We start from the raw sequence: 18,670 nt of genomic DNA on the forward strand, positions 1-18,670 counted from the left end.
ACAGTACAGCATATCCATCAGTCTTTCTTTGAATTGAGAGTAAATGGGAACTTGAGAGCAATCCCATTAGGGTGCAGACCTTTAATTTGGACAGGGTTTTCCACGATGAGAGGTTCTTAAGCGTTGCTGACTTTGATTCTCTCGGCCGCGCCTCCGAGTTTTCCGTGAGTGGCGGAAAAGCCTTTCCGTGATGCATTTTCCTCTGGATGCTGTGAGTTGCATTAAGTGTGGATAGCGGAGGATCCGTCCGCAGAGGAGAGCATTTCCAGGCTCTGTCGATGTCAGCCTTCCCAGGGAGGCCAGATGAGCTAATTCTGCTTTTACCGTCGGGCTGCATTAACAGTCTTGCAAGTCTGAAAGTACAAAAAAGCCCAAGAGCTTAGGGAGGGTCCCTGCTGAGCCTCTTCCCCCGCCCGTTGCGCAGCTGAGGGCTGCGCCGCCTCTTATCCGGCCCTTCCCTGGGCAGCGTCGCTTCACCCCAAAGGGGGACCTTGGGGTCAGGCTAACTCCTCGGCAGAGATAGACTTCAGCCCGGTTGCGGCTGCCCAGGCACGGTGGCCAGGGTGGCCCTTAACTCGCCTAGATATTCCTAGAGAGGATCGGATTCGGAAGAGTCCCAAGCCACGATAGCCGCAATTCTCGGTGCGAGGGCGCCTCTGCCCTGCCGCGAGTCTACGTTCGAGCCGTCGCCTCCGAGGGGAAACGAGAGCAGTAGCTCTATGGCGCCCCGCCCCTCCCCGGAAACGGAAGTGGCGTGAGGGCGGGCGGGCGCAGCGTTGCGCGGGGCAGCTCTTGGCGGCAGCGGCTCCCGGCGCGATGCCGGCGGAGCGCCTTCGCATGGAGACCGTGGAGGCCCTGCGCAACACCCGCAAAGGGCGGCTGCGCTACTGCCGCGGCCGGAGCCCGCTCGGGGAGGTGCGCGGCGCTGTGCGCTCTCCGGGGGGGGGACTACAACTTCCATCCGCCTCCACCCTGGAGGGGGGAATGTGATGGGAGTTGTGATCCCCCCCCCGTCTGGGGGAAGGCTGATAGCGGGGGGGGGCCGGCCTCGAGAGCGCCGCGCTGCGGGGAGGAAGGATGCTGAGGTCCTGGCTGGGGATGATGGGCGGGGTGGTCCAGCACGTGGGGTGAGCTGCAGGGAGGAGAACACCGTTTCTTCCCTTCCCCCTAAAGGGGATTATTCATAACCCCCCCTCCCGAATACAGGGCCAATTATTTCCTCCAGAATTGCTGGGAGTCCGGATGCATATAAATTATTGTTGTTGTTGTTGTTGTTTTGTTTAATTAGAATCCCTGGGATCCACACGCGCAGAGCCACTGTTTCCTGCGGGTTGGGTCAGTCCCCCCAGGTAGGCCAGCCCAGGAATCAACCCCCCCGTAGAAAGCCTAAAATTTATAAAAATAATAAAGGCGGTCTTTTAAAAAGTCTAAAAGATTTTTTACTTGGATGGAGATTGGCTCTAACCGCAGCATTTTGCAAGTCGGATTGTGCTGGACTTCCCTCCCCTTCACGTGAATCAGGGAGGTGTCTGCTTGAGCCCTCTCTGTATATTTTCTGTTTATTGCGGATTCTGTTTTTGCTGTCGCTTTGGTAACAAGGTTTAACAGTCTCCGTCAAGATCACCTTCCATACTCTCTACGTTTTGTAAGGTTGCACATCCTGGAGAGCAGCAAGAGAGGTCTGGGTTAAGGCACGTTTACACCCTGCGCTGCTGTCCTCTATGTCGTTTCGTTGTTTTCAGGGCATTCTGGAAGAGGATAAAACGCCTCCGAAGTTGTCTCCCTACACAAGCTGGGTGCTTGAAAAAATCACCTCCCCTTCTCCAAAGTCAGATTCTTCTCTCTTGGCAAACTCCACTCCTGAAGGGGCAACGCTTTCCCACGGTTTATCCTTGAAGATCGGTGCCTCTCCTGCCAATCAGCTGACCTCCACTCCCTCAGCCCCAGCTGATGTCCAGGTAATTTAATTTATGTAATGTTTTTATCCCGCTTTTATTTTGTTTTTTATAAATAACTCAAGGAGGCGAACATACCTAACGCTCCTTCCTGGTCCTGTTTTCCCCACAACAACAACCCTGTGAGCTGAGTTGGGCTGAGAGAGAGGGACTGGCCCAAGGTCACCCATCCATATTCTCCCAGAAGCTGGCTAGGAATTTGGGGAGCTGTGGTCTCATATATCCGAAGGGCACCAGGTTGGGGAAAACTGTATCAGAGGACCTTAGACCTCATCTGTCCTCAACAATCCTGTGTTTTCGTAGCACCTAGTTGTGAGTCCAGCCACTCACTTGCTCTCTCTTCCTATTCCACACAGGCCAAGGAGACATGGAGAACCACGGCGAGCAGCCAGGAACCCTTCCTTCCGGCCCCCCTATCAAAAAGCACAGGAGTGGAAGGCCTCATACGCTTGCACGAGGAAATCCAGAAGTTGAAAGGGAAGGTAAGCCCGAAGGGCAGGCTGGAAGGACAATCCTGGTATGATTGAACGAGGCAGTAGAAATTAATTTAACTATTCATGGTTGTCTTGAAAATGGCCAGGAATAATTAGGGTTAGGCCTTCATATTTTGTTACTAGAACTGGCCTAGGACATTCTGCTTGAGTGAAAGGACAAGGTGGATCTTCTTCCATTCCATGGACCAGCAGATGAAATTTCAGTGCTGAGAGGATGCTCTGTAGATTGCTGCGTACCCAAGTTTGTGGGGGCATCACCAATCGCCAATAAAGTTTAGACAGGTAGTCCTTGACTTACAACCACAATTGGGACCGGAATTTCCATTGCTAAGTGAGGCGGTTGTTAAGTGAGCCACACCCGATTTTATATCCATTTTTCAGCGGTTGTTAAGGGAATCACATGGTCATTAAGCAAATCCAGCTTCCCCCATTGACTTTGCTTGTCAGAAGCGGGCTGGGAAGGTCACAGATGGTGATCATGTGAATGCTGCAGCCATCGTAAATAGATGCCAGTTGCCAAGCACCCGAATTATGATCACGTGACCGCAGGGATGCTGTGATGGTCATAAGTCACTTTTTTCATCACCGTCGTAACTTTGAGCGGTTGCTAAACGAATGGTCGTAAGTTGAGGACTACCTGTATTTGGATGGATAGAAAACCTAGGTGCAATGCTGCCAAATCAAGCACTAACATTCGCTCTTTGTTTCTAGCTGATGGTAGGTCATGGTAACTAACGAGAAGGGCTGGTAATTACAGATTACAAAGGCACCTGCCTGCGTTAGGATTTTTGCTAGAGCATGGGATTCCTCTCTCTCAGTCTCCTTTCCCTCCTGCAGGAACATCTGAAGCAACGCTTGGAGCAGCAGGAGCAGGTGGTGAAGGCCGCCTCCGAGGAGGCGAGCGAGCTGCTGAAGCGTTTCGATGAGCTGAAGGAGCTGAAGCAGCATCAGGAGTACCAGCATCTTCAGCAAGAGATGGAGAAGAGGTGAGCATCTGGGAACCTCTCCTGTCGGGAAGGCGATGGAGCCTCTGTCCGGTCCAACCTCGCCTTGATCTCGGCGTGTGTTTTTTCATTCCAGCTCCAGAGAAGCTCAGGGGCAGCAGGAGAAGCTGAAGGAGGAACACCGGCGCAGAGCTAAAGTATGGAAAGTAGCCAGGGCAGTTGCACAGGTCAGGCAGGAAAAGAAAGGTCTTGGGGTTCAGCCTTTGGCCACCAGCTAATAAATCCCCACCAATCAAATCTGCCCAGATCTGAAGAGGGTCACACCGTCAACATCCCACCCTGTTTCTTCTCTCGGCATTGTTAAGCTGTGGGAAAGTTGGGGCAGGGAGGGACAGAAAGAGGGCAGAAAAAGAAGGGAGAATTGAGGAGAGGAGAGATGGGTGCGTGTAGCGGAACCAAACTAACCACTGCGGACAGTGTGGTTGTGGGTCGAGAGATGAAAAGGGGGTCCTGCTGCCGGTATTGATCTCAGAGAAAACGCCATTTGCTTGGCCAGCGGGGCCTCGGCCAGCCAGAGCGTCTGTCCTGCCTCGATGCTGCGCGACATCCTCTGGGGGGGAGGCGAGGCCAGTCCTTCGCTTTTATCTGCCATTCCCTTTTCCCAAACGGAAACTTCCTTCTCCCTTTCCCAAGCTCCTAAGCCGGAAGCTGCGTGAGGCTGAGCAGGAGCGGCAGCGGCAGGAAGAGCTGGAACGCCAACGGCGGGAGGAGAGCCAGGAGCGGCTGCACCGCCTCTACGCCATCCAGGAGGAGGTTTTGCAGATCAACCAGCAGATTGGCCTCAGTTCTAGGCATAAAGCGTTGCCCACCATTGACCTCTCGCTGTACAGCAACCGTGGCAATCAGATCTGTGGGGAAGTGTCCGCCTTAGCCCGCATGGCCAGTGAGGTAAAAAACCGTTCAGGGTTCAAGAGAATCCGCTCGGTGTCTGGGGTCACCCTCCCCCCAATGCAGGTAGTCCTTGACTTACGACCGTTGGTTTAGCGACCATTCAAAGTTACGACGGCACTGAAAAGCGACTTGCGACCGGTCCTCTCACTTAAAACTGTCGCAGCGTCCCTGTGGTCCTGCGATCAAAATTTTAGAATAGAATAGAATACTTTATTGGCCAAGTACGATTAGAGATACAAGGAATTTGACTTGGCGGAAGAGCCCTCAATATGTGTACATAACATCAAAAATAATAGTAAAGTAAAAATGTTATTTACTAAAATTATACAATCGAGAAAAAACAAATTGAAGGGAAACAATGCTACGGCTGTTAACTAGCACATGCTCATTTAAAGGGAGAATTAAGGGACCGCATACGGCATCCGTTGTCTAACGGATGTTCACATTTAACAGCGTGACCCGTCACATCTTCGCGGTCATGTCTTACCATAGGAATTTGACTTCGGTGGAACAAATTCAGGTGCTTGGCAACCAGCTCGCCCTTAAGGTGCTGGCTGGGGAATTCTGGGAGTTGAAGTCCACACATCTTCAAGTGGCCAAGGTTGAGAAACACTGATCCAATCTATCGGAGCTGTTTCCTAAACCTTTAGTTTAGTCCAGAATCCAAAGGAAGATTGGCTTTCGATCAGTTGAATAGTCTGGAGGTGCAGGTCAAGTTGTTTTGCCTCCAGAAGCCCAGCAAATCATGCCCAGAAGTTCTGCGTAATGGTCAACGCCAAACCGTTCTCTGACTTCTGTTTTTTCAAAAGCAGGCTTTCCCCACCGAGGGAGATGTGGCTTCCGCCGATCGCGAACTGCTAGAAATGCACCAGCTGCTTTCAGACATGCAGCGGGTAATTGCTCTTGCCGTGGAAGAAAAGAAGCAGCACGAGGAGGAGGCGGCCTTGGCTGCAATTGCCGCAGCCAAGGCCAAAGAAACGGAGGAACTGCAGAAACGGGAGCTGGCAAAATCCCAGGTTTCAGACCATGGAAAGCTCGTTGGAGGTAAAATCCCGAAGGAGCCTTACATCTGTCTGCGTGCCTTTCCACTGCCCTCCAGTTGCGCTACAGCTCCCATCATCCTCTCCACGGCTGTCGTTTTCCTTAAATACTATTCTTCTTTCGGAGTACCCTTTCCCAGATTCCTGGCAGGCCCTTCTGGACAGGGTCAGCTTGGGAAATGTGCTCCGAAGGGTAGTTCCTCCCCCCCCCGCCCCCAAATCTTTCCTATGCTTTTATTTCCTCTTCAGGCTTTACATTTCATACAGGCAGTGTTCAGTCGCAGGGAACTCTTCGTTCCTGCTAGAGTGGCTCTTATTCCCAATCCCTGTTGTTGTTTTGACCGGCAGTGCTCCTCTGCAGTTCTTTTTTTGAGAAAAGGCACACGCCTCTCTTAAACATTATGGGATAGCTAGGGGAGACTCTGCTCCACCTTACGATCCCGTGGAAAAGACGGGACAGGGAGGTAAAGAAATAGCAACAATAATATATTATGTGTCCTGGGGGACTGAAGTGTTGACAACTCAGTCCTTCCAGATTAAATCCAGCGGGCTCCCTACTCTTTCTGTGCTCCTGAGATCTCCACAACTACAGCAACATCTCCTTGTCCCGCTGGTGGGAGTTAGTTGTGTTGGCAAAAGTCAATTGTTGGGTTCCACCTGCTAGTAGGGAGAGCAGAGGAGTTGCTGGTTCCCAGTGCCCATATGGTCCTTTGCTATAACTCTTCTCTAGGGCTCCAGGTAAAGGCAGACAGGTCGACCATGCAGTGGTACCAGGAGCTGCAGAAAGAATCTGAACAGTGTGTTGCTTCCTTCAGTCGCTTGGCCAACAGCAAAAACGCTCAGGTATGAATGCCCGAGAGCGTGCTGGGATTTGCACCCAGGGCCAGAGACAGCTGACCTTAACCCTGGAGTGGTTTGGGTGGGAGAAAATGGTTGCTCCGACACACCAAGGCTGGGATGTGTGTGGTCTGGTGTGTGATGTATAAGCACTGCTGTTTCGAGAACTTGTGGGAAGAGCAGCTGTTGCTTGTTTCTGCCCCCTTTTCTCTTTTATAACCCGCGATGGAGACTGAGTTTCAGTAGTCCAGAAAGAAATAATAGCCATCGTTTAAAAAGCAAAGCTACCGTCGTGAATTCTCCCCAGCGCTTCCAACCGAAAGAAGCTCTTCTTCACGAGCTTTGTGTTTGCGTTTGTAAATAAGAGAGAGCTGATCCTCATTTGGTTTAAAAGAGGAACAACGTGCAGGCACACCACACTTCTGCAGGGATTGAACTTTTGAATACTGGGCTGAGCTCAGCTTTTGAACTTTTCTCTCTCCTTCAGGAGAAAAAAATCAAAATGGAATTACAGAAAGCTGCCACCATCCCTGTTAGCCAGATTTCTACTATAGCAGGTGAGCAGTGCCTCCTGATTGTTCCTTGGAAGACTTCTGGTCTCAATAATAACAGTTAATGTCAGAAATAGCACCCAAGGACCACTTTCACCTGCCAAGTGCTTGCTTTTGCTTTAATAACATCATTTATTTCAAACGGATAATTCTGGCTCCATGCCCCAGTTGCTTTCCCTGTTGCTATTTTTTTTTCTTCTGCTGGCCTTCACAGGTTCCCAACTGAGAGAGATATTTGAAAAGATTAATAGCCTCCTTTCAGGAAAATTTGTGCACTGCGGAGGCCACAAAGTATCTGTCACTCAGCATCGTGAAGGCCTGGAGTTCGTTTATTTCAAGCTGGCAGAAAAGTTTGTGGTAAGAACATGGCACTAGCCAAAAGTCTGCATCTTCCCATCCCCAGATTGAAACTTGACCCTGCACGTTTAAAGTTTTAAATCGTCAGTTGCCACAAGGGCTTCTTTTACGCTGCCCTGGAAATAATTTAATAAATAGACGGAGTCTTGCCGTCTGGGAATTAAGGGAATCTGGAGGATTCTGGCTGGAAAAAGAAGAGACGCGATGAGGACTTAGCAGGCGCTTGGCATTAAAATATGCGCGCAGGCTGGGTTTTTACACCGCCCTGTCCATAAACCAGGATTTGCAAATGATGTTGAGTCCGTGTTTGGTGACGGTGATGGGTGGAACAGTCTTATAGCTGTGGCACGAGGCTGTGCTGTCAAATAACTTCACAACTGGAGATGGAACCTGGGCCCTTAGCCTGCAGGAAGCACTGTCTGCTAATGACCCCTATACCCCGGGGCACCCATGGCAAGTGGGAACAAGCCCCATGTCCTTTGACGTTTCCGTCCCTGGGTTACCTCGAAAAAGATCTCATTTATGACAGGCAAGTAGATTCTGGGCCCTTCTCTTTTGAGCACGGAGTGGAGACCAAAAGATCCTTTTTGGGATTTTTCAGAAACAAGGCGAGGAAGAAGTGGCCTCTCACCACGAAGCCGCATTCCCCATTGCTGTGGTGGCGTCTGGCATCTGGGAGCTGCACCCCAGGGTGGGCACCCTCATCTTGGCTCAGTTGCACAAAAAGTGTCCTTACGCGGTTCCCTTCTACCCTGCGCTGAAGGAAGGAACTTCCCTGGAAGCGTATCAGAGGTAATTTCATTCCTTGAAGGCAGTGGACAGTTGGGAAGCTGCGTGAGACTGTAAGAACTGGCACCCAGGGATTCGGGATGCAAGTGTTGGGGAACTGCGGAGAGATTTGGTCTTCGATGCTCCTGATCCGGTGTAGATGTTCTGGTGTCAAAAGCTGGATGTCGAGGTGACAGAGCTGTCCTGTGGTTCACGTTAAGCTTTGACCCCAGGGCCCCAGCTGATCTCCCTGACTGGGCATGCTGGTAAGAATCTCCACGTTTTGTTATTCAGGACACTTGGCTACCAAGTGAAAGATGAAAAAGTAGAGCCACAGGATAACTTTCTGAAACGGATGTCGGGAATGATCCGGCTCTACGCTGCCATCATCCAGCTTCAGTGGCCTTACCGAGATAAGCAAGGGGTAAGTGGGTCCTCTGCCATTGCTGGTCAGTAAAAGATGGGCCTTTCCCTTCCACACTTTAGCTGTTTTGGCAGCCCCCTTGCCATATCACCCTTCCTGCAGTGAGCAGGGGGCTGTGTCCTTTATAACAGGCTCCAAGTCAGCTCAGACATCTCCTTATCTCAGTTAAGGCTGCTTCGGACAGAGACCTGGGGGGGGGGAGTGGCTTTTTTGGGCGTAGAAGCAATCCAGGGAGCTGACCCCTCTCTTGCCCACTAGGCTCACCCGCACGGATTAAACCACGCCTGGCGCTGGCTGGCGCAGATGTTGAACATGGAGCCTCTGGCAGATGTGACAGCAACAGTTCTGTTTGACTTCCTGGAGGTGAGTGGCGCTCCTGATCTGCTTGTTGGTCTTTCCTTTTCCTTCCAGGCCACAGGCAGCAATGCTTTTCTATTAGCCCTGCTCTGTTGGCTCCGCCTGGATCAGTTTGAGGTAGATTGTGTCTTTCTTCCTGGTCTAATGGCTCGAAATGCTTCTGTTTTCTGTTTCTCAGGTCTGTGGGAACGCTCTCATGAAGCAGTATCAGGTGCAGTTTTGGAAGGTGCTTCTCCTTATCCGGGAAGAGTATTTTCCCAGGTATAGCAGGGATTTTTGAGGTACAGGTAGTCCTCGCTTAACAACCATTTGTTTAGTGATGGTTTGGACTTATGACAGTGCTGAACAAAACAACTTGCAACCAGTCCTCACACTTACGACCATCACAGCGTTCCCCCATGGGCACGTGATCACGATTTGGGCACTTGGCAACTAGTTCACATTTATGGCCACTGCAGCATCCTATGGTCATGTGATCGCCATTTTTGACCTTCCTGGCCAGCTTCTGGCAAGCAAAATTAATGGGGAACCCCGTCATTCACTTAATGGCCACTGCAAAAGAGGTCATAAAATTGGGTCAGATTCACTTAATGACAGCTTTGCTTAGCAACCGAAATTCCAGTCCCAGTTGCGAACATTAGGTGAAGACTACCTATAATCTGAAATAGGGACAAACTATCCCTTTGCCATCTTTCTGATTGTGAGAAAGAGATTGTTATACAATTTTTTCTTTCTTTTGTTTCTTCCCCGCTGATGAACTTCTGAGGAAGCTGCGAGAGAGAATCCCTTCTTGGATGAATTGTGTGTCCCAAGGGCTCTTTGCTGATTGTCCTTCTCAGCCCTGACTATTGGCCAGACCAGGGGAGGACAGAGGAAGTCAGGGAGCCAACAGTGTTGTTACGAGTTCAACCTTTGAATTGTGGTCAGACCTAATTGCTCTTCTCTTCTTCTCTCCAGGATTGAAGTCATTACGAGCGTTGGGGAAATGGGTTCGCTCACAAGATTCAAGCAGTTTTTGGAGGTAACCTGATGCTCTCCAAGCGGCAGTGACAGTGTTTAGCTAAGATAAGGAGTGCTGGATCTGGCTGGTTGCCCTTCGCTTTCAGCCTGCCCAGTCCTTCGGCCTTTTATGCCCTCAGCTCTCTGCTTCCCCAACTGGTAGGAGGCTCCAGAGCGTGCAAATCACAGTGTCTCTTTCCTTTTAAGTGTATTACCAACCAGTGGGAGGGATGTGAGGCTTGCTTGCCCATCAAGAACACAGGAGGAGCAGCCTTCAGAGTAGCCACAGATCACCTCACCCCCCGCCATCCCACCCTCCATATGGAGCCTTCTGCGGCCTCCACCCTCGCCTGCTTTGCTATTTCTAGACAACTTCTCAGGCTGATTTATGTCTTGCTGCCTTCATCATAGATCCCGACTTCTCATCCATCCCCAAAGCAGAGAATGTCCGATCTGCTCAGAGGAGTCAGAAAGACGTTTTCTAGCCGTTAGTCTCAGCGGAATCAATATCTGTCCTTAGCATTAAACGTTGCTTCCCCGTAACACAAAAGGGAGCAGTACAAAATCGCTTCTCATGTCCTCGTTATTGTCGCACGTGTGAGCGTGTGCATGACGTACGGTCCGCAGGTAGCCCATCAGGTGATTTATCTCTTCTCAGTGTCTCAACGTCCTGGCTCTAAAATACCTTTTCTTCTCTCCCAGGAATGCTTACAACAGAAAGACGTTCCTCTGCCAAAAGGATTTTTACCACCATCCTTTTGGAGATCATGATCAGATTCCTTGCACTTTTATGGAAGGTGGAAGAACAGCCGGCTTCTTTCTGGTTTTTGTCGTCATAGAAAAGTCTGCAGGCAGATTAACCTCTTTTTCTTTTTTCTTTTTTACCTTTTGCACTCTACAGAATCCTGAAACAATTGGTCAGCTTTGTAGGATTGTCAAAAACATCTTTTATCAAATGTTTTAAGCCATTATTTGCACTCACATCTTTGAGCCTGAGGGGAGGTTATGCACACTGGTTTGTCATTCTGTTTTCCTGCTGTGTCACACCCATCCTCCTAAGACGCAGAAACAAATTGGCTTCAATGCCCTTGAGGGACTCCCGTGTTTATTAACTTCAGAAGTTTAACACACACCCCAAAAGCCACATCTCTGTCTCAAACACTGACATTGAACTGGAAGAGAGACTAATTTTTAATTAAAAGTGTTGCAGTGCTTTGCAGCAAGGACAACAGCTGGTTGTCTTTAATTTTAAAAAGCAGACAGAGTGGAAGCATTTGAGCTCATCCAGGCAATGCTTAAGGAACATGAATTGATTTGTGGCCTCCTTTTTTTTTTAAAAAGGGTTTTAAAGAGCTTTGCAGTTTGTTGAACAAAAAAGAAGTTCTTTTTTTCTCAAAACAGAACAGTCGAATGGGAAAGGAGGAGATCCCCACTGGCTGTTTGCTTTAATTTTCATAAAATCAAGAGAGACTGCTTAAAATCAGTCTGGAACCAGTGGTTTTCTAGATCTCGGATCCAAGCCCCATTCAATCCAAGCCGATCATGATGACATATTTGAACTATAGGACCATGGTACGTCCACTTTTGCTATAAACGATCTGTCTAAAATGAGGGGGATTTATATTTTTATGTGTTGGTGCTAAGCAGTAAAGGAATTCTGATAACCTGTAGACTGTTCCCATGGCATGGTCTGGATCGCTGGGGGAGATTTGTAAGAGGACAGCAATTGTGCCGGCTTGACCAAGCACGAAATGTTGGACCGTTGTGCCAATTTGCTACCACGATGATTCTGTGAATACAGCTTTGGAAGAAGCTGCTTCAAATGTCATTAAAGCTTGAAGGAGCTTTATTTTAAAGAGTTTGTTGAGTGACTTGTTTTTAATATTCGTGTATGCCTGTTTTCAAAGTAGACTCAGAATTTCTAAGCCCATTTTCTTATTTTTTTTAATGCGTTGCTGGGTTTTGGCTTTTGTCTCTTCCTTAGGATTTATTTTTTTACTTTTAATAAGTAAAGATGGCACTCAGGTTATAATTTGGACTTAATGCTGAATTCCAGGGCCAGAGGGCCAGGGTGATTTGTATTCATTTAGCCTACATCCCAATCCATGTATTTCTGGGAATAGATCTTTCACTTTTGAACAGGCACATGAACAATTGTCAGACCTATGCAAATCAATGGATTTAGATGCATCAATAGCTCTATAGAATGTGAAACTTAATCAGGCCTCCTTGGCATCTCTAGTCTCAGAGGAATGTTGACGTTACCAAGCGTTTTGCTGCATCAAAAGATTGCTGGGATGGTAGGACCGGTCTTTGTGTTAGGCACAACGCAGGGTTGAGAAAAGGATGCTGTCAGGATCTCTTCCCCCTCTGGATTGTTCTGAGTCATGCATTTTCCAGACAATTCTGGTGGTGTTGCAGTCTCCCTGCTGTGGCTGCAGCTGCAGTGCAAATCCTGCAATTGGTCCTTTTTCTTTTGGTTCCAGAGAACAAGCGAGGCAAAATTCTTGTTTGCCACCGGTCCCCAGCATCTATTCCAGGTTGATGTCAACGGTTAATTTAATGGTCTTGATTTGGACAATTAGATGGAGAAAGGGAGGGAGCAGGTGTACGGGCCAGCAATTCCCTTCTCTTGCAATGGGGACAGATACGCAAAATCCACCAGATAGGAAAGCTGCTTTTTTTGGAGAGGAATGTGTGCTGGCTTGCTTGGGAATAAACCCTGCATACACTTGAGCGTTTGCAATCCTATCTGAGAGCCTGTAGTTGGGAATATTATAACGAGAGTCAAAAAGGAAAGGAACTGAAACGCTCCAATGGAACAGCCCTCAGATCCTGCCCATGTGTATGTTGAAGTGGGGGCAGAAGACTTGGAGAAAACCAGGCCTGTTGGTTGCAGGAAGGCTCAGCTCACGTAGGCGAGGGAGGCAGGGCCCCCGAAAGACAAATCAGCGCAGACTTCCAGGCACCCAAAGGTGGGGTCCTTTAGATATGCTGCCCAACAGCATCCATCACCTTCAGGTGAAGGGTGCCAGTGGAAGGAACTTGGCTTGGAAACCTGAATAGGCTGTTTTTATCCTGGCTGAGCAACACAATAAAACGACGATTTTGGGGAGAACCGATTCGCACTCCAGCATCTCAAGTGCCCTTGACTCCTCCACCTTCTCTCGGCCCTTTCCGGCCGCGTTCGGGCGCAATCGGCTGCCCGGTTCCTTCGGCTCGGGTCCATTCGCCGCCGAGGCTCCGCCCCTGCGCGCTTCGGCTTTTGCGGCCCGCTCTGCGGCGGTGACGTCATCACGGGCCATCTTATAAATAGGGGCGTCGGCGCCGGCGGAGGGCAGTCGGTGGCTGAGGGGCGGAGAGGAGGGGGGGAGGTGCGCGTGGCGGACGCAGGAGAGGCGCGGGGCCCGTCGAACCGACCAGGTGAGGATGAGGCGGCGGCGGGAAGGCGCGGAGGGGCGGCCGGGGAAGCGGGGAGTCCGTGAGGGGGCCGCGGGGCCGAGCGCGGGGCGGAAAGATGGCGAGCAGGTAGAGCGCCCCCTCGAGGCGCCCTCGCCGAGCGCGCCCCTTCTGCGCCTGCGCGGATGGGCAGGTAAGGCGCCCCAGGTGTGCAGAGCATCACCCCTGCAGCCGCCTGCCCTCCAGCCTGGCCCCCCTCCAGCGGCTCCCGTCCAGCTTCCCTCGGCGGGGGATGATGGGAGTTGGAGTCCAGCATGCCTGAAGGCTGGAAAGCTCAGCCAAGGACTGATTTCATCCGACCCTTCTATGCTCAGAAAGGAGTGAGGGGAAAGCGTCCTATCTTGCATATTGAGGACTTTATATTTTCATGACCTCTGTGGGGTAGGTTGACATGATGCCTACCGAGCCTGGTTGGTTTTAACCATGATTGGTTGACTCTAACCTGGTTTGTGCTTGGTAGTAAACCATGGTTTAACCAGTTGTTTCATTCAGTTCAGAAGTCCGGGGCTGATTTCCCACGTCGGGTTAAACCCGAACTTAACTGGCTATGTTATGCTCAAGCCAAGCTCCCTCTGTGAACCTAGCTAGGGGAGTTTGCAGGGGAGTAAGCCCTGGGTAGTAAATTTACCTTTAAGCCAATATGCCTTCAGTTATGCATAAGCACCTTTGAATCCAGCGGGGGCCCCTTTCCGTATGCGTGCTTTGGGAGGGTTGCTTAGCTGCACCATCCTAAGAATGTTGGCTTTGGAGCAAAGCATAATTAGAATTTGTGGGGTAGGATTGCATGGCAGGGTGGAACTATGAGTACATACTTCAACCTTGGGAATAAGGTCTTCTGAGCAAACGGTGGGGCATTGGGGGTGTGATCCTGGCATATAGCTGAGCGTAATCCTAATAAGTTCATATATTGAACCTTTTGGGGAGAGAAATCTTTGAAATCTGTTGGGGGAAACAACTTTCCCATTTTTTAAAAAAAAGGAGTGAAGAGAAACTATGTAGCTATTTAAATGTTTTGATCTCCAGTTAACAATTCTCGAGAGGAAGCTGACAATAAAGTAGGCCAAACTGCAGGTCTGTTTTTTTGCTTTTGTTTTCATATATCCATGTGTTTTTTTCAGTATGTTTCTATTTCCAAACTTGCAGGTTTTGTTTGGTTTTCAGATCTTTGTCACCTCCTTGTATGAGTTCATTTCATTTTGCATAGACTGTTTAAAGAAATAAATCCTACAGATTATTTGCTGAGGTAGAGCAGGAGGAAAAAAATTGAAGCCCAAAATAAAATCCCAATTTAATTCCAGCCAGATGACAACCCAGCACATTAAAGTTAACCAGCTGCTACAGATGGTGAATCTTCAGATGAATTAGATGTAGTGCCTCAAAGCACTTTGGCTACTGAATTGCCTGGAAAAAAAAATGTATTTATTCATTTATTACCACCCATCTCCCCCCGAAAGGAGGGACTGAGAAACTTGCAATATTTTTCCCAACCCTCTTGGAGCACCCTTTTAATTGCTTAACCCTTCGCCCTCTTATCAGTCATGCACACACCAAACTGGATCTTCTTTGCACTTTCTGCTAACCACCTGCCTCTCATCCGTCAGCCTTTTTCAGAGTATTGGCATGTGTCAAGGCTTGCTCATAATTTATATTTTCGTAAGCCTTCCAGAGCCATTATAGAGTAGGTAGCATATACATATGTAAAATCACCAAAATAAGGGGGATAACATGCGTTGCATTGACTGCCAAAGATGCTATGCAATTATTTTATTTGGGAGTAAATCCCACTGGTGGAACTGACTTCTGAGTAGATGTTACACCATTTAAATCTTCAGATAGGCTTTTCTTTCTCTAGACAGGTAAATTGAACATGATAATCTTCATCCTGGGTGAATTTGGTAAAGTGATTTAATATATTTTAATGCTAAACAAGAATATGGTAGTTATTCTAAATCTGAATATGACATTCAATCGCTTGTCCTTTGTAAGAGATCACTCTGTCCATAATACATTATTCCAGTACTGTGACTGCATGGTTGGTGCTTGCAAATCTTACATGTTTTTATTGTCGCATTAGCTTGCCATTTAAAAAGCATGTATTCTGTCTTCAGCGCAGCACATTTTGCTCAAAACCTGATTTGTTCAGCTTCACTGCATAAAAGAGAATAAGGATGGAAGAGGGCTGGGTGTGGTAGCTGTTGCATTGTTTTCCTGGCCCTGATGGACTGGTTGTTCCTTCCGCCCTTGGAAAGGATGTGCAGCCAACCTTGTATGTGTGGAGGTGGGGAGAGGCAGGATCCGCCCTGTGCAACGGCAGGAATTTCAGAGGCGCTGAAAGTGATTCGGTTATGGCTGGCAAATTAACAGCCTGTAGCCCTTTCAAGCCCTCTGTCTTTGTCAAAGGCAAAGCCAGATCATCGTCCAGGCTTCAGCAAGGCTGAACTTGTCCATTTGATTAAAAAAGAAAAAGCAGAAAAATAGATGCTGGTGAGCGCTGAGAACACTCGTCCAGCCTCTGTTTGAAGCAATGGCTTCCCACTGTGTTAACATTCTTAGCTTTGTCCTAGGGTGGGAGGTGTGGAATAGCAGCAGAGGGGAGGAAGGATTTGGGCCTGGGGGCAGGGCAGTGGTTCTAAGCAAAGGTGTTTTCCAAAAACCATAATTTCTAAGGAACCAGGTATCCTGGAAAATTAGCTGGATTTGTGCACGGTAGAAGAACACTATTAATGCTTAAAATACTATAATCTCTTTAACGATTGTATAGTCTGCCATATTTTGAAATCTCTTACTTATAGAAAGAAAGGAGTTTTGGCAACATAAATAATCCTTCGTCTTTCCTTTTGCCTTATCGCAGAGCATCTAACCTCTATGCATTTATAATAATTAGTGAGTCCAATTCTCTTAATTGCCTGCTTATCCACAGAATAAACTGACAGGATTTGAGGTGGGGAATGTGCGTGTATGTGTGCACTATTTATTTATTTTGTGTTATACTGAAAACTCAGAGCTTGTTAGCAGCCACACAGAGTGCACAGCTTTCGCGTTCAGTGGAATTTCTGTTATATTAATCTGTAGAATTATTTTAAATCTTACATTCTTTAATTATTATTATTTTTTGCTTTGAAACATGGCTTCCGATTCAGCTAGTTAATTTTATTTTATTTAGACTTTAGGGAGTACCATTAGGACTATTGAGAATTACAGTTTCAAGCAAAGCCAGTTAGGAAAGGGTCAGTGCATGTAATGATTCAAACTATAGTCTAGAATATTCTCTAGCACAAGAGCTTAAAGGAAGCTACCAGAAGATTCTAGCCAATATTTGTTTTGGAATAAAATACTCGAGCAAAATGATAAATCCAAATTAAAAAATCAGCTGTTCTGGAAAATCTACCTTTTAAAAATATATATATTTGTCTTTTTTAAATCGCAGGGCAGGAATTAAACTTGGATTTATTTTGCATTTAATTGGGCTGTGGCATGAAGGTTCTGTCACACTGATAAAAAACCATAAATGAATTGACAGAAGTACTAGAGGATGAGAAGAATGTTGAGCTAATGAAAATCAGTAGTTGAAAATAGTTTTATTTTATTTTTATGTTTTGTTTCTTCCCAGTTGTGATAAAAGATTAAGTGTGTCACTTCAAAATTAACAACCTCTGAGGTCCTTAATTGAAAGGGTCGTCAATTTCCATCTGAAATTTACCAGCCACCCACTTTCCAGTCAAGAAAAGTATTGTTGAAAATATCCTTTGAATTAGAATTAAATATAATTTAATTTAACACATGTAGCGCGTTGAAAATGAAAACATGTTTGGTCATGGGTGAAATAATATATAAGCAGGAAGCTTTCTCTCTTGCAATGATAGCAAAGGTTTTTTTTCCCCTTCCCTTATACATTTCTGGAACATGCCCAAAGAGGGTTGGGTGGAGCCCATTGCAGATAGTATGTTGATAACCAGCCATAGTTCAGCTCCCGAATCTTATGGCTTGTTCTATAACAAAGGGGAAGCCAAGCTGTGCTAAATAAAGATTGGCCTGAGAAAAGAGACTAAAATATGCATGTAAGATTCTCTACAAGGAGAACGTGGAGTTTCCCAAGTGGCATTTTCTGTGGCCCTGCTCTCCCGTTTACTCTGAAGTGAACTGCACTCTGTTCAGTGAAATTAATTTAGAGGTAGTCACACCTAGGGTTACAAACGTAAGTTTATTCCCCAGTGTAAAAGCTATCACCTTATCTTACTGGTGCCTCCAGCTAAGAGACAGAAAGTGTTTTGCCCTCAAGAAACGTGTAATATTTAAACATTTGCCGCATCCAGGTTTCACCCTGCCAACTACATGAACTGAAATGCAGATGTGAGGTATGTAGACATTGTTTATATGTGAACTTTCCCAAAGAACCACAATCCCAACTCGCCGATAAATAAGCACCTAGTATTTTTGTCTCATCGTTCTCAGCACCTATTCTCAACTTGAAGGAGCATTGATTAATTTTCATGCACGTCATGTTCGAGGATGGGTGGTATTATGACCAGATGATGTAGCAGTTTTATGATGGGCTTGCCGTAGAATTAGTGAAATGTCATCCTGGTATACTCCTCCCTTTTAGACTTCGTCATGTTGCCGTCCTTTCGCAAAGTCAGAGTCCAGGTATTTTGAAATATGCATGTGAGCCACAGTTTTTCTGGTTTGCTGTTTCTTGCTATTTTTATCTTTGTGACAAAGAGCATTTTAAATGCTCAATATTAGTTTTATTTATTTTTGTTGGACTTCGGTGCATGGAGTGGAATCAGAGTGCTTTAACATGCTTTGGTTTTGTTTTTCAAATCAATTTATCAGAACTTTTAGCTAATATTTTGCATATACACTCATGTGGACCTGAATGGGGAAGATGCAAAATATTATTGTGTGGCAGTCGATACATATAATGCCAGGGAAATTATGTTTGTGAATTTGGAGCGAATGAGCTCCAAATTCTATGAATTCCAGATTCTGCATGTTTAGCATGTAATTATCCATGCCATGTAAGATCACTGCTTTTTCTTGGCATGCTTTAGCACAGAATGCAGTCTCTGCTAACCTCTGCATGACTATGACTAATTTAGAGGTGGGAAGTGTTTTAAAAATATACATAAAATTGCTATAATTGTTTCATAGGTAAATCCACGTGTCCTATACTGTTGTTTAGATTAAAACCATAAATAATTTCAGAGTTGAGAGAGATAAGATCTAATTCTACTTTATTTTACTTGAAAGTATTTAAAAATATAAGGCGTTGATTGAAGAACATTACCCTAAATGATGGAATCCAGCATAAAATGATAGTTTATTTAGTGTTTTTTGTACAGGGAAAGGAATAATATACTCCCCCGGGCATTATACTAGATTTTAGATATCAGTTCCATTTCTCTGTAAAGTGCGTAATGTTGAAAGGGCATGTTTTAAACGAAGTGATGAAAGCCAAGAATTTGGGGGTGATATTTGTGGATTTATCATTTCCTTCTGTTTTGCTGCATACGACCAAGGTTGGCCCTTCTTCC

General features: G+C 47.0%; 2 protein-coding genes across 4 annotated transcripts in view; both read left to right on the plus strand.

Annotated features, from left to right (window-relative positions):
* The first annotated feature begins 776 nt into the window (after positions 1–776).
* On the plus strand, positions 777–11,609 carry GLE1 (GLE1 RNA export mediator). Of its 2 annotated transcripts, none has more exons than XM_063316031.1 (16): positions 777–915; positions 1,743–1,958; positions 2,312–2,437; positions 3,287–3,435; positions 3,530–3,590; positions 4,087–4,341; positions 5,157–5,388; positions 6,115–6,227; positions 6,709–6,778; positions 6,987–7,129; positions 7,731–7,921; positions 8,192–8,321; positions 8,580–8,684; positions 8,857–8,939; positions 9,636–9,699; positions 10,380–11,609. In XM_063316031.1, the coding sequence occupies exons 1-16, from the start codon at positions 817–819 to the stop codon at positions 10,446–10,448; spliced, it is 2,106 nt and encodes a 701-aa protein (XP_063172101.1). In that variant the 5' UTR covers positions 777–816; the 3' UTR covers positions 10,449–11,609. The 2 variants fall into 2 exon arrangements, with proteins under 2 accessions (XP_063172101.1, XP_063172102.1); XM_063316032.1 differs by having other exon boundaries at positions 2,321–2,437; positions 5,154–5,388.
* A 1,384-nt stretch (positions 11,610–12,993) lies between these two features.
* Positions 12,994–18,670, plus strand: part of SPTAN1 (spectrin alpha, non-erythrocytic 1) — a 46,009-nt gene continuing 40,332 nt past the window's right edge. For both annotated transcript variants that reach the window (XM_063316145.1, XM_063316146.1), the window contains exon 1: positions 12,994–13,100. The gene's annotated coding sequence lies outside the window, so the exon portion shown is untranslated. The remainder of the gene's footprint in view (positions 13,101–18,670) is intronic.

Source organism: Candoia aspera, chromosome 16 (assembly GCF_035149785.1).
Source record: "Candoia aspera isolate rCanAsp1 chromosome 16, rCanAsp1.hap2, whole genome shotgun sequence".
Lineage (NCBI taxonomy): Eukaryota > Metazoa > Chordata > Lepidosauria > Squamata > Boidae > Candoia > Candoia aspera.

Coding starts and splice junctions, on each gene's coding strand:
- GLE1 (XM_063316031.1), top strand. CDS start 817: ATGCCGGCGGAGCGCCTTCGCATGGAGACCGTGGAGGCCCTGCGCAAC. Junction 2,438..3,286: donor TCCAGAAGTTGAAAGGGAAG/GTAAGCCCGAAG, acceptor TCCCTCCTGCAG/GAACATCTGAAGCAACGCTT. Junction 8,940..9,635: donor CGGGAAGAGTATTTTCCCAG/GTATAGCAGGGA, acceptor TCTTCTCTCCAG/GATTGAAGTCATTACGAGCG.